At 51.0% G+C, this 14,322-nt stretch overlaps 1 protein-coding gene across 2 annotated transcripts in view; it reads left to right on the top strand.

The window, feature by feature from the left end:
* The first annotated feature begins 4,294 nt into the window (after positions 1–4,294).
* FHOD1 (formin homology 2 domain containing 1) overlaps positions 4,295–14,322 on the top strand; it is a 39,017-nt gene continuing 28,989 nt past the window's right edge. Inside the window, exons 1-3 of one of the 2 annotated variants that reach the window (XM_066636929.1) lie at positions 4,295–4,525; positions 13,130–13,236; positions 13,704–13,768. In XM_066636929.1, coding sequence (XP_066493026.1) covers positions 4,331–4,525; positions 13,130–13,236; positions 13,704–13,768 — 367 coding nt within the window. In that variant the 5' untranslated portion in view covers positions 4,295–4,330. The remainder of the gene's footprint in view (positions 4,526–13,129; positions 13,237–13,703; positions 13,769–14,322) is intronic. The other variant, XM_066636930.1, reaches the window with a different exon arrangement.

The raw sequence follows: 14,322 nt of genomic DNA, 5'->3' as shown, positions 1-14,322 counted from the left end.
CCAGCTCAGCCACTGCATTGTCAGGTGGTGCTGGGCAGGGGTAAGCTCTCTCCATGGGGTTGTGGCTTGGTGGTACCACAAGAGCTGTGGGGAAGGAGCATCATTCTTTCTGCTGCTGGGGTAGCATGGCACCACCTCTGGATTGCCTGTGGTGTGAGGGGGGAGAAAAAAGGAACTGCTGACTGGGCGCTTCCCCAATCACAATCCCCTGCTTGCCAAAAGCAAGTAGCACCCCGTGTCTTCCATAGTAGTGAGGCAGTGCAGGCACAGGCTTCAGCTACTTGGGCTCCATGCAGGATGTATGCAAAAGGCAGGTTAAGGAGAATACAACAGCCAGGTGCAGGCATTTCTGGGGGCTTGTTAGATGCTCTTCCATCCACATGGCTCCTACCTGCAAGAGCATAACGCATGCCATATATGAAAAAAATGCTAGGACTTCTGGAACAGCTGCTGTGCATGAGCCCTATGGTAGAAAGTGGGGTTGGGCAGCCAGGATTACACCTCCATCCATGTAGAGTTCATATGCTACTTCTGTTTGTTCATCAGCTCCAGAATAGCACCAATGGAACAGTAATGCAGCCAAGGAGAAGATCCTTTGGCTTTTTTGACAATGGTGTCTGTTGGATAACAGGCAAGAGCACTGGAGGAAGCAGCATTTCTCTTTCAGACAAAGGTGGGGGAGTCAACCTTTTCCTCTGCAGATGCAATTTTTAAGGAGCTCCCTGAATTTCTGAGGCATTTGATGGGCTGATTAGCCAGTAAGAGAAACGCTTGAAAAATGCATCTTTGCATACAAATGTTAGATTGGTCTGAGTGAACAAAATGGCATAAAAGAAAGGTAAGATATTAACAAAGATCCACTTCAGTCCAGCAAGTTGGATATAACACAGAGAAATTTATGTTTCATCTGGAGTGGACATGGACTTGACCTCATTGTCCTTGAAAATGTACTTCGCTTGATGACAAAGGCTACAATCTTACAACTTCTTGCCTGAGAATAAGTCCCATTGAACTCAGTGGGGCTTACTTCTGAGCAGACACACATAGGACTGCACAGCACTTGGGATTCCATTTACAGTTAGAGTTCCTGCTTATCTTCATCACTGATTCCAAGAATATGGTACTTTAACATTTAAAGTATCACACTAGCAAGCTATCTATCACATTATTATGTTTCCTTATATGAAATGAAGTTCCCACCATCAGGCAGTGACTAAACAATTGAAGGAAGATATTGCCAAATGTTTCAAAAGTTTTTAGAAGATACCAGTAGAGACAAGGACAGGAAATGGTTGAAATGCTATGTGGGTTGCAATGCATTTTGGTCCAAGCCAGCTAGTGCAGGAGGTTGTGCGGCCTTACACCAAGAGACACTCTATTACCCACAGAAGGAAACAGAGTAAGGCCTGTGTGGCATTTCTACATTTTTCCCACACCAACTGGAATCTGAAATACGTTCTGGGACTATGCTGTAATGGCTAAGATACACCAATTAAGCTTAAAGAAAGGCAGGCCCCTCTTGAGAAACTGAGCAGCTTTTAATGTGTCCCATAAATGAGCACGTTTGTTTATTAGGAGAAACTGAAGAAAGAAGGGTCAGCTTTTCCTGTGGCTCTTTGGAAATCCCTTCTTCGGTTGACACCTTTCAGACTTCCTGGAGCCAGGCATAGGTGCTTCCTGGAGTATAGATGCTCAGTTCCCTTCTGTCCAGCTGTGCAACCTAGAGGCAACTGTGGATTCTGATGACCTCCAAAGGATCTGGGTCAGCCAAAAACCTCCTGCCCTGGAGACACCTGGTTAAAGACTGCCCCCCATCTGGTGGCATGCCAGCCTCTACTCCTCCCACTCCTAATTTGGAAAAGGCAGAGGAGTACAGAAGTGTAGAGGGGAGAGATGGCGAGCAATAGAGTTGCTCTCATCCACCATTCTCCTCTCCTTGTCCTCTTCTGCTCCACCTCCCTCTTCTTTTTCCACTCCAGAGAGTGAAAGGAGGGAGCCATGGAGAAGAAGGGGAAGGACCTTGATGTGGAGGCAAGATAATTTTTGCATGCTGGTGTTAACATTGTAAAGCAGACTTCAAAGCAGACTTCTCCAAGTAGACTGGAGAACACTGTGTTTAACCACCCCGCAGAGGGTTTGGGAAAGGGGTGAGTGTTCTCTTCTACCTCTTAGGGATGGGATTTCATTTCTGAGAAGGTGGCATGACTTCCAACCACTAGGCCATGCTGCCAGTTTGCCTCCTATTGACCCTCTGCCAAGTGAATACTAAAATACTCTCTGGCTGTAATCAATAGAAGACAGTTATGCTGTCTCATCTACTGGGAAAATGGGCACAGGAAGTGTTTAGAGGCAATCAGAAAGGATGGGGGATGGATGTCCAACTGCATTGACTCATAGTGGTTGTCAGCGGTTCATGCCCGCTTGAGTCTTTCTCCCAATGTGGGGTGGAAATAGGACCTGGGACTGGACGGATCTCCTCTACAGACTGCTTAGGAAACTCTGCCACCTAGTGGCCACAACTGCTCAGCACCAGAGGCGAAGGGTAAGCTGCAATTCACACAGGCCAGGACAGAAATGTCTCCATACTCTCCCCCTGCATGTGGCATTCTGATTACAGGCCTGATAGCCAGACAACAAGAGAGTCACGGAACAGAAAGAGACAACCCTGGAGGTGCAGTCTTGAGCATGCTGGCTTAGCACTTGGGGGTGGGTGGGTTTGGCTTGTGCCTAGGATTGCACCACCCCCAAGAGTAGCCTGCAGCCCCCAGCAAGAAGGGGCAGTGCACAGCTAGCCAGAGGTGTAACACACTGCCCTGGTGCCTCGGGCAGCAACATCACAACAGCATGTGACATCACTCCCAGGTTTTTCCTGGAGGAAAGAGCGATCACTGTAGTGGCTTTGCTCTCCTGTTCCTTCTCCTGTGGAGACTGCCCTGGCCAGTGCCTCCTCTGTAACTAGGGCAAAGCCTGAGAGGCACAGTCATGCGCACCCGCCTTGGCATAGTACCTGGGGCAAGTGCCCCTCAGGATCCACTCTAGTTATGCCTCTGCAGCTAGTTGCCGGTGGGAGATCAGGTGGTGTGCCCTTCTGCAGTGGCCACTGCTCGGAGAGTCCTGGATGACCTCCTTTGCAGCACCTCCTCATAAACGGAGACAGGCCCTTCCATGGGCTCTGCTCATCACCTACCCTGCACATGGCCACCAGCAGGTTGGAAAAACAGGCCCCACCCACAGGGTTTCCTGGGGCTTGACCAGCAGGCTTCCAGTTCACAGGGGTCCATGCACAGAAACATGGGGAAAGGGCACTAGAGTGTTGCACCCACCTCATTTCAGCACCCTTCTTCATAAGCAGTCCCAAAAGAGCAAGCAGGGAGCACATCTCTTTAAGATGTTGCACCTTTAAATACAGCTCCTGGAGGCTGCAGGAAGCAAGGAAAGGTCTCATTGGTTGGGTGCCTGCCTGTATGGCAGTCCTGGGATACCAGGAACAAGCAGCAACCTGGAAATCCAAGACAGGCACAAAAACCTGGAAACAAGCAACAGCGGCTATATCCTCCCCCCCACCCACTCTCTATTCCAATACTCAGCTAGAGGGGGTGCAAAACACTAAATTTTGCAGGCAGCCTCACCACAGCGTGCAAGTGGCCCCTCCAGAGCCATTGGGGGCCACTTGCACGCTGCAGTGAGGCTCCCTGCAAAACTTAGAGCTTTGCACCCTCTCTAGCTACGCCACTGCTGACAGCCAACCAGTCAACCAGGGAGAGATTCAGAGGATGAGCAAGAGAGCGCTCTCTCTCTCTCTCTGCAATCCTATCCATACTTACCTGGGAGAAAGTCCCATTGACTATAACAGGACTTACTTCTGAGTAGACCTGCATGGGGCTGCCAGTCCCTTCCTGGAATAAGGCTACAATCCTATCCTCACTTTCCTGAGAGTAAGCCCCATCAACTATAATGGGGCTTACTTCTGAGTAGACAGGCATAGGATGGGGCTGTGAGGCTACAACCCTATCCACACTTGCCTAGGAGTAAGCCCATTGACTATAATGGGGCTTACTTCTGAGTAGACAGGCTGTTGCTGGAAAGCCTCGCTCAGCGGCTGCAGGGCGCCCTCTCTGCTCGTGGTGATGCTCCAGGGGACCTTCCCGCGCGCTCTGGCCCGTCTTGGGCTGGGGCTGGGGAGGCGAAGAAGCCCCAGATGGGAAGCCTCTGCGCCCGCTCCGCCCCCGGAGAAGCCGCCCCTCCTGCCGCTCCGCCCCGGAGGCTGCGCTTCCCTTCAGCCCGGCGCGGCACCGCCAGGAGTCTCTCCCGCGGCGCCAGCACTGCCGCGATGGGGGAGCCTCCGGGCAGCGAGGCGGAGGCGGACTCCGTGCTGTGCCGGCTTCAGTACCTGGAGGACTCGGACCCCTTCTCGTGCGCCGCCTTCCCGGAGCCGCGCCGGCCGCCCACCCACTCTGTCCTGGAGGCGCTGCCCCTCGCCGCCCAGCTGCCCACCATGCATCGCCTGCTGGGCGCTCCTTTGCCGGTGAGAAGGGTGCTCCGGGGCGCGTGCAGAGTGCTGCCAATCGCCCCACCTCGCTGCGCGCTTCTGGGGCGGGCGGTGCCTCTGAGCCAGGCTCCTCTTAGGGAAGTCGAGGTGGGCGGCTGGAGGAGCCGCGGGGAAAGGGCAGGGGGTTTTGCGGCAGGGGGTTCTGCCTCCCTGCGGCTGGGGCTGCTGCCCCCCCCCCCCGCAAGGCTGGCCCGGGCGTGCAGGAAGTGAGCCAGCTTCCTCTCCGGCTCACAGAGTTGTCTGGGAGGAAGCAGCTGGCCTGCTGCTAAGTTTAGAGTAGGGTGACCTGGCAGATGTGGCTGGAGCAGTGCCCTATTGGGAGCCCAGGCCCTGCGTTGCAGGACTGTTGTGCTGGAAAGGCTTCAGGCAGATATTCACCAGGAAGAGCATATTGCCCATCCTGGCGCTTCAGCCTCTCCTCCCCCACTTGATATAGTGAGTGAGCAGGACTTATGGAGCTGCTTGGACAAGCCAGTGGTGGAGCAGGGCGAAGCGGTGCCTGTGACCCCACTGGCGTTGTTCATAGTGAGAACTTGTGGGGGCTATGAAGGAGGCACTGTGGTGTGGACCAGAAAGCAGGCTCTATAGCTGTGGCAGACAGCTGGGCACAGCTGTGGCTGTTGCCAGTCTCCTGAAAGCAAGATTGTGCCCCTGTCTTTTGGCTAGGAGCTCAGCAGGTAGGAGCAGCCGTGGCGCTTCAAGGGTACCTCTTGTCTGGCTTTAAGACATTTCTGCCCAACATTGCGCAGTAGGGGTCAAATTTGTACACCTGTGAGCCAGGCAAAAATGGGTAAAGGCAAGGGCAGCTGAAGCTGTGGGTGAGGCACAGAAGTTGAGAAGCATTTTCCCAGGGCCTTTGCAGTAGACTGTAGCGCAGGCTCTTCCCTGCCTTGCACAGTTGTCAGCATGTGGGACGATACCTCTGTACACCTGAGTACTGGCAGAGAAATACGCTGCCTGGTGGCATGAAGTAGTGGGACTGACTGTGATCCACTTCGAACAAATGGCACTGAAGTCTTTGTTTCAAACTCTTATTGTCTTTGGCATTATGACTTCGGATGTGTGCAGTGACAAGATATCAACTTGTTTACCGTGGGGATATTGTTCATACTCTAAATGCGTCTCTGTACTAAGGATGCATCCCTCATAGTATGTCTGGAGTTGGGGATAAGCAGCAAGGTGGCCAAGTTTGTGGATAACACCAAACTTTTCCAGATGGTGAAATCCAGAAGGGACTGTGAAGACCTTCAGATGAATCTCTTCAAATGGGAGGGGGGATGGGTAACAAAATGCAAGAGGCACTTCAGTGTGAGTACATATGTAAAATGATGCACTCTAAAGCAAGAAATCAAAATTTCACAAGTACGCTGCTGGGTTCTGAGCTGATACGCTGATGAGTTTGAACTGGATTAGAACAGATCTTGGGTTGTGGGTGGACAGCTCAATGAAAGTGTTGGTGCAGTGTGCATTGGCTCTGCAGAAGGCCAATTTCGTGCTCAGGATTATTAAAAAGGAGATTGAAAGTAAAACAGTTATTATCATATCGTTGTACAAATGGAAGGTAAGGCCACATGTAGAGTATTATTATTATTATTATAAGAATACTTATATACTGCTTTTTAACAAGAAGAGTTGACAAAGCGGTTTACATAGTAAAATAAATCAACAAATGGTTTGCTGTCCCCAAAGGGTTATTGTGTCCAGTTGTGGTCACCACATCTCAAAAAGGATTTAGTGGAACTAGAGAAGGTCCAGAAGAGAGAGACCAAAATGATTATTAGGTTAGGGCACCTCTTTATGAGAAAAGCCTACAATGTTTGGGGCTTTTCAGTCTAGAGAAAAAGTCTCCTGAGGAGAGACATGATTGAGATGTTTGAATTATGCATTGGGTGGATAGAGAGAAATTATCGTCTCTCACACACACCAGAACCAGAGGACATCTACTGAAATTGACTGGAGAGACAGTTAGAAAAGATAGTTCTTCACTCTGTGTGTAATTTGTGGAACTCCTTGCCACAGGATGTTGTGATGGCACCTGGCTTAGGGGGATTGGATGGATTTTATGGAGGAAAAGTTCATCACAGGTTACAAGTCGTGGTGACTGTGTGCAACCTCTGAGTTTTAGAGGCAGCCTATCTCTGAATGCCAGCTGCAAGGGAGTGGCAGCAGAATGCAGGAATCCTGTTCTCTTGGCATCTGGTGGGCCACTGAGAGATGCATAAAGCTGGACTAGATGGGCCCTTGGTTAGATCCAGCAGGGCTGTTTTTTTGAGAACTCCTGCTTCAGTCCTTTCATTTGGTCAGTCTTGTTTCTCTCTCCTTGGAAAGACTTCTGATTTGTCATCTCATCAATAGCATCTCATCTGCCTTCTGCAGTGCTTCTCTTCTCTACTCTCTGTTCCTTGCTTGCATCTTTACTTCCCACCATTGTTGAGACTGATGTACCAAGCATGGATGTCTGGCAGCCCTCTTTGTGCCTTTGAGGTTGTGCACCCCATCTTGCATTCAAACCTACCATAATGGAGGATTGCATCTTCTTTCTCTCAGCCCCCTAGGTTGGTAGCACAGAGGGTAAAGGAGCATCAGCAGCCATTGGTCTTGCGATCGACATGGGACCTTGGTGTTCAAAGACGGCCTGCCTCCAAACACCAGAGGGTAGACATCCCCTCGGAGTCCTGTTTTTCAGGTGTTTGGCTAGCTGCTGTTGGAAGCTGGATGCTTGGTGGAGGGGCCCTTGTCTGGTTCTGCCTGGTGCCAAAAAGCAGAGGGTGGTCTAGCGACACCCAAGTGGAGAATTGGCATCCCAACTGTGGAGCTGTTGTTGAATGTTGGCATCTGAAGACGTGTTTGTGTGTTGTTTGTGCCTGGAGGCTGCTGAGTGTCTCGTGTTTGTGTGTTGTTTGTGCCTGGAGGCTGCTGAGTGTCTCGTGTCTGCATAGTCATGGGGTATTTTTTGTTGGTGACTTAAAGAAGTTGAGAACGACCAGCTTGCTGCTCAGGTTTCAGACATGTGTTGTGGAGAGGAGCTTTGTGCATGAAATGACAGCTTTGATCCTGATCCGATCGCTGTCAGTGTAGTTATACGATACTGGGGAGCTTCAAGACCCTGAAAGGGGCGTATGTTGAGCTGCGTCCCAGAGGACATCAGAGTGGTATGCCCCTGCGAACAGGCCCTTCGGTGCCATATTGGAAGTTCGGTTTAATAGAGAGTTGATTCTCTCAATATGCTTGTATAATATTTAACTGAGAGTCAATTTGATTTTAACTGATGCGTTAAGCATTTGTATCCTGCCCTTCAGCCGACAAGTCTTGCAGAGTGACTTCCTGTCAAACCATCACTACAGAGAAAGTTGACCATGGGAAGAGCCTGGCTGGCTTCATTGTCCCCCCCTCCCCTTCATGGGATAGTTGCCTTGCTCTGGACTCCCATGAGGGGAGAGGTGCACAGGCCAAGCCAGCAGGTGGAGGCAGCAAAAGCAGTGCCTCTCCTGGCTGTCTTCTTGAGAGCCCTTCCCAGAGGTGTCCCATTTTAAGGTTTACAGTTTCTTGCTTTGGGTTGTGGTACAGAGAAGGAAAGTCTTATCTTGAAGTTCCGTTGAAGTCAGTCAGACTTCTGCACTCCCAGCTTGTGTCTGCCACCCTTGGTTGGTGGTTTTGAAAGGCCCACTGGCTATACCACCAGAAGTTAGGTTAGCCCTGGGATACTGGGCACCCCAACTTCTGTCCTCGGAGTGAGGTGTGTGTGTGTTATTTTTTTTTTTTAAACTCTGCAACATGAAACACACTCTTTATTCTCCAGAAGTCTGCCGGAAGCCCTGAAGTATATGCAGGGTTTTAGAACTCTTTCTCTGGATTCCTCATATGGGTTGGGTGCTTCAAGTCCAGATGACCACCAGGTTTTGGCAACATCTGTTAAAGGTACTTACTATGTGCCAAGACCATGTATGTGGATGTTTGGAAATGAAGATTTTGCTGCTGTTCTGCAAAAAGGCACCTGCTTTTTTTCCTCTTAAAATTTGCCAGGAGTGGCCTAACTGGGGACTTTCCAGTGGCGCAGGTGAAAAACTTCTGCCATCTCAACAGCTCTTATTTCACTCCATATTCCCCCTTCCACATTGCAGTTTCTGACAAAGAGTTGTGGGGGGAAGGGTTGGTTAACCAGTCTTATTTTTGCTTCTTTTGTCAAAGGAACCCTGCGTTGTGTGTATTGAAACACACCTTATAGAGGTTTACCCTAAACTCCACGTTTAGACTTTACAAGCTACAGACTTGTTGGAGTTCCTCCAATATAGCCCTCCCCCCCTACCAGATTAAGAGCCTTGTAGGACTTCAAAGCTCCTCCTGGTTTCTTTTGCCTGGTCCTAATGAAGGCGTTGCCCTGTTCTGCTGTGCGGTTTTTCTCTTGACTCTGGACTGGCACAGCTACTTAGACAGAGCGAGTGCAAGCCCCAGGGTGCCTGACATCAAGGCCTTTCTGACTGGTCCTACTGAATGTTTTGGTGAAGAGTCTAAAGCACACTCTCGGGGATCCTATTGTCAGCTGCTGGCTTGATTACAGCTCCTTGTTTTGCAAAGCTGCTGCTAAGCCTGAAAAGCTCCACAGCTGCATCTGTGTGGAAGCCCCCCTACCAGATGGTCTTTGTGGGGCCCCCCCAAGGGCAGAGATTGGAGCTGAGAGACTGAGTTTGATGCATAGTGCTTTCCTCGGCCACATTGGCACCAGTGAAGTGTGCGAATGGGTTTTTCCCAATCCACTGACTCCCCTGCAGTGTTGACCTGGTTGAGTAGGCCCCTCAAGCTACATCCCAGATCTAGCTCACTCATGGATCATATGCAGTCCTAGGTGACCTGTTGCCCTGGATCGCACGCCTGCTTGAACTGGGCAAGATCTGGTTGCCTTTCAATGCTCCTGAGACTCAGTTGCCCTTCATGTTTCCAGGACTCATTTAGCCCACAGCCTTCATGGGCTGTGTTCTTATTAGTTCAGATCATTGGGTAAAGTATGGCTACTGGTTGGGGGCTTGGCTCATACCTGGATGGAAAGCGCAGCTTTTCCTGGGCTTGGGCAGAAATGTCTCAAGCGATCCTTGCGTTCACATCCCCTGCCCCCATTCTTTGCTTTGGCTTTTGTGAGGGTCACACAAGGCACATTCTGACTTGCTTGTTTCTGACTGACCATCCGTGGACAAATGAAGCCTGCTTTCTAAAAGCTCGTGAAGTCCCCCCCCCAGCAACTGTTGTGTGTATTGCCTGCAGCTAAATCAAAGCATTTTCAGAATCCTTGATACAGTAACAGAGGCATTGCCCCCTAGTCCTGTTGGGTGGGTGTAAAAACATTTTCTGGTGAAGGATCTTGTTTGCTGCTGCTTCCAAATGTGGATATGGCGCTGGTTTGGCAATGGTGACATTGCTGGTCTGGTGCTGCTTTCCTGTAGGTGGGTGAAAGCACTGGGCATTAACCAACATTTAGGCCCTCCCAAGACCAACTCCTGCATCCCAAGCTAGGACGTCAACAGTCAGATTTTCCTAGCGAGCTCATTCCAACCATCTCATCTGGGACTTTTAAATATAAACCTTCTCGCAAGTACACCCAGTGCCATCTTGGTTACGTGTAGCCTTCTAAACTGGGAACGCTGTTCCTAATCCCAAATATGCATGGTGTGTTTGCCAAGTAAATTGGCCATCTGGGTTTGCTTTTTCTATCCCCCCCCCTACAGATAAGAATAGACTTGGTGCTGCAGAGCAAACTCTAGCAGATTAATTCTATCCCCCCCCCCCGAAAAAATATCATCCCTCGTTTAATTCTATGCAGAAAGTTTTAAGTCCCCCTGCTTTAAACAGTGGTCTCCTACCTTATCCGTGTTCTGCATCTCAAATGAAACTGCTTATGAACTTTCCACTCTTTCTGAGAGGCTGGAAAAGCACAGCCAACAAGACAGGAATTGCAGAGAGTTGTGGGAGCCACGAAGCCGGTCAGTTCCGGAGTGGCTCAAGCTGTGATTTCTATGAGGACACCTTAGATTCCTCAGTAGTAGGGATTTTCACCTCCATTCTTGCCATCTCTCCCTTTCTGGCCTCTTTTGCAATGTTGGTTAGGATTTGGGTCTCAGTTGTAGGGTGTTGGTGGACGCTGGTGTGTCACCCACAATGTTGTGGCATGTCACTTTTGACACATGTCATAGGTTTGCTTACTGGCCTAAGCGTTGTGGTTACACAGGGCCCGGGGGGGTTGGGGGTGGAAGGAAAGGGCAAGGTGAGAAGGGAAGTCACAAGAGAAAAAGGAAACCCTGGTGTTAAGAGTTTTATGGTGAGGGCACGGGAGTCTGTGACTAATAGAAGTCCTGCATTTCCATTAGTCAGGCAATTTCCATCCTGTGTGCCTGGTCAGAAAACCTGAGGGTGAGAGTCTTGCTTCCCTTTCCCTTGAGATACACCAAGTTCCAGCTTCTGAGTGAGGGAATTCCCTGTGGCCAGGAAAGTCCTCATGGGGAGGCACTGTAGAGGATGGAGGGCCTCGAGGCTCAGAAGAGTTTTGTGGCTCATAGCAGCACCCCACCCTCAAAGAGGCTGTGCATCTGTGGAGACTGGCAAAAATGAGTCTGGTAGAGCAGGCCCCGCTGCTTGGTTCTGCTCAGCAGGGTATTTCTCTCCCTATCCCCGCAGGTATTGAGTTGCCTGGAGAGTGTTCCCACAGTAACCAGGCAGGGCGGAACAGCCTGTGCCTGTCCCGTGAGGTTGCCTGCTGGCGGTAGCCTTGGGGTGGCCCACGAACCAAGAATTCCATGGCTGGAGCCTTATCGCCTGTCCCTCCCCCACCCCGCCAAACAGCATTCCTGCCAAAGTTGTGCATGGGAAACTGGCAGGAGGGGTGGGAGCAGCAGTGACCTTAAAGGCCTGGACTGGACTGATGCTGGGGGCGGGAGGAGGGGGCTCATTCATTAACTCTGCGCTTTCTGGGCTTGGAGAGAGGAGGGATACAAACCCAAGGATTCCCCTGGCAACCCCTCCCATTCCCCATGGTGGCAAACTGGGGAAGGAGTGGAAAGTTGGATCTGCCCTTTCACTGCTCCTGGCATGCTCTGGGAGAAGTGCAGGCCACATACCCCTCCCTGTTTCCACTCCCACCTACCCTGGCTGAGCAGTAGGTGAAATTTGCTTCTGCTTGTTGAGAAGGACAAAACCCAGGCAGAGTCAGCTGCGGTTCTTCCTCCTTCCCATCCCATCAAGGCATACTGGTTTTAAAAAGCTGCTGATTTTGTCCTGTCTGGCACTCAGCACTCTGTCCCTCTTCCTACAAGTGCACCCTGGCAATGTTCAGTCAGAGCATTGCAGAGATTCCACCTTGCCAGGTGTCTGCATCCTGAGCTTCCGTCAGGGAGCTCAGCATCTTGAATGTCGGGCTTTAAGAACATAAGAACAGCCCCACTGGATCAGGTCATAGGCCCATCTACTCCAGCTTCCTGTATCTCACAGCGGCCCACCAAATGCCCCAGGGAGCACACCAGGCTTTGAGGTGTTTTCCCATCCATCAGCTGCCCAAGCAGAAGTCTACTCTCTAGAAAGGGAGGGAACCACACCCTGGTCATTCCAGTGCCAAAACCAGTGTCTCTCTCCCCCCTTCCCCTTATGCCCTCTAGGTGAGCACTGACTCTCCTTTGGGCGGAATGCCTCTGTTGGTTTGCTTGAAGCCAAGGAGCTCCCTTGCTTCTGAAGGGTGTCCCATCCATTGTGGGACTGTGACAAAAGCTTTCTTCCAAAACTGTTATAGCTCTGCAGCCCCCCTCCCCCCCACTGCACATATGGTTTGCATTGTCAGACAAGGCACCTCCCCAGAGACTCTGATGTCTTTTGGGAATATGCCTGTTGCCACATCCTGGATGAGCCACTGGCTAGATGAGGTCTGACTCATGTGGGGTGAGTCAGCAGTGGGGTGGGGTGGCAGATCTCCATCTTCCATGCCTCTAGGCAGAGGTTTGCGTGTGTACACACATATGCAAGCCTCTCTCCCCTTCCTGGGAAAGAAGAAACCCCATGCCCTTGGCCACCTGGTGTGATGGATGGCCTTCCTTCTCACTGGGTGGGTTTTTGGTGGCCAGTGTTAAGAGTCCTTAATTGCAATGAGGATGGATGGCCTGGATGCTTTTGGGGCTAGAAAGCCAGAGTGAGTCCAGTGAGAATGTTGGGGCAACTCCCTTGACTGCTTGCATGTGCAATGGCTGCTCAGTGATGGGGTGGGGGTGGGGTGGGCAGATGTGGTGGTCTTGGGCTGGACAGAGCTGCTCTTTCTCTTGCTGAGGAGATGCACAAGGTCTGTGCTTTGTGCAAGTTAGAATCTAATCCTGGAGTGCTGATTTTCTAAATGGAAGAAAAAAGGCAGGGGGGTGGCCTTTGAGGGGAGGGGGACTTAGGAAGCAAAGGAGCTTGGGCACAAGTACTGGTGAAGGGTGGGACTGCAGTCTGTGTGCCCAACTCAATTGTGATGCCCCCTCCCCAGTCTTGTGTGACTCTTTCTGCTGCCTTCTTGGCTTAGTGATCAGACAGGGGCTCTCCTGAAAACCTGGCCATGCTTGTCTCTTGCAGCTCGAAGACTGCACCTTGCAGGTCTTGCCTTCTGGCCTCTATTTGGACCTTGAACTTTCACTGCTGGAGCAGAAGGAGATGCTCGAAGGCTTCTATGAAGACATCAGGTGAACAACTGAATTTCTGTTTCAATCATTCAGGCACGTGGTCCATTTTTGTGGGTCAATTTCTTCAGCCCAAGCTTGTCTGGACCTGTCAGGAAAGCTGTTTGCACTCTTGCATATGCAAGCACCCTAGTCTGGTCAGTTCAGAAATAAGGGTGTTTTAATAGATGCATAGGCTGTTTGCGCTGGCAAAGGCAGCATGAGACCCATCCTTCCCACAATCCCCTCCACCCTTCCAGGCCAGCCAAGGAGGAGGTGGTGGTCTCTGTGGGGCTTCCCCATCCATTTTCCAGATGCACTTTAATCATCTGCTACCCAAGGCCTGGGGAGCATTTCTGGGGCATACAGCTCCGGTTTGAGGTTATTGTCGGAGCTGGTGTGGGAGTGTAAAGGAGGACATTGTCTGGGAAGCTTGTTGGGGCTGAGCCTGCTTTTTTGACTGAGTTCTGTTTACTCTCCTGTTGTTGCAGCAAAGGGAGGCGGCCCATCCTTCTCCTGCGCACACAGCTGTCAGTCCGAGTCCATACCATTCTTGGTGAGTCCCAGTGTGGCTATTCTCGGAAGTCGTGTGGTCCCTGGTTTGCAAAGTCATAGCTCTGATTGGCATTCTGGGCTTTGTGAGTCAGCCTTTGGTCTCCCAAGGTCCCTCGTGAGGGCTAACTTGTGCTCATCTTCTTCTCCCAGCTGCCTCTCAGCCCTGCTGGTTTCTCTCTCTGCTTGGCAAGGCACGTTCCTGTTGAGGGGTTTGTGCTGGAGCACAGACTTTGGTGGAAGGGCAAAGCAAAGATCACTATGACCCATTGCCTCAGAGCTGCTGGTTGGTACTTTTGGTTGCTTCACTCCCCAGTGGCCATTTTCACAACTCAGTTGGTCCCCAGACTTTTCCCAAGAGAAAGCACAGGTGAAACCAAGTGGTGGTTAGTGCCAGTCTCTGCCAATGAATGAAAGCCCCTTCAATAGCTGTCTTAAATGATCAGGATATGTTCCCCCTCCTCTCTATCTCATGGCTTTGGGTGGCCAACAAGATAGCTCTTTTCTTCCAAAGTGTGTCTTCTTTTCCCCTTTGTGCAAAGCATGGCAGATGATGAC

This window comes from Tiliqua scincoides, chromosome 9 (assembly GCF_035046505.1).
Source record: "Tiliqua scincoides isolate rTilSci1 chromosome 9, rTilSci1.hap2, whole genome shotgun sequence".
Taxonomy (NCBI): domain Eukaryota; kingdom Metazoa; phylum Chordata; class Lepidosauria; order Squamata; family Scincidae; genus Tiliqua; species Tiliqua scincoides.
The sequence above is the reverse complement of the archived record's forward strand: the minus strand, read 5'-3'. Positions and strand labels throughout refer to the sequence as shown.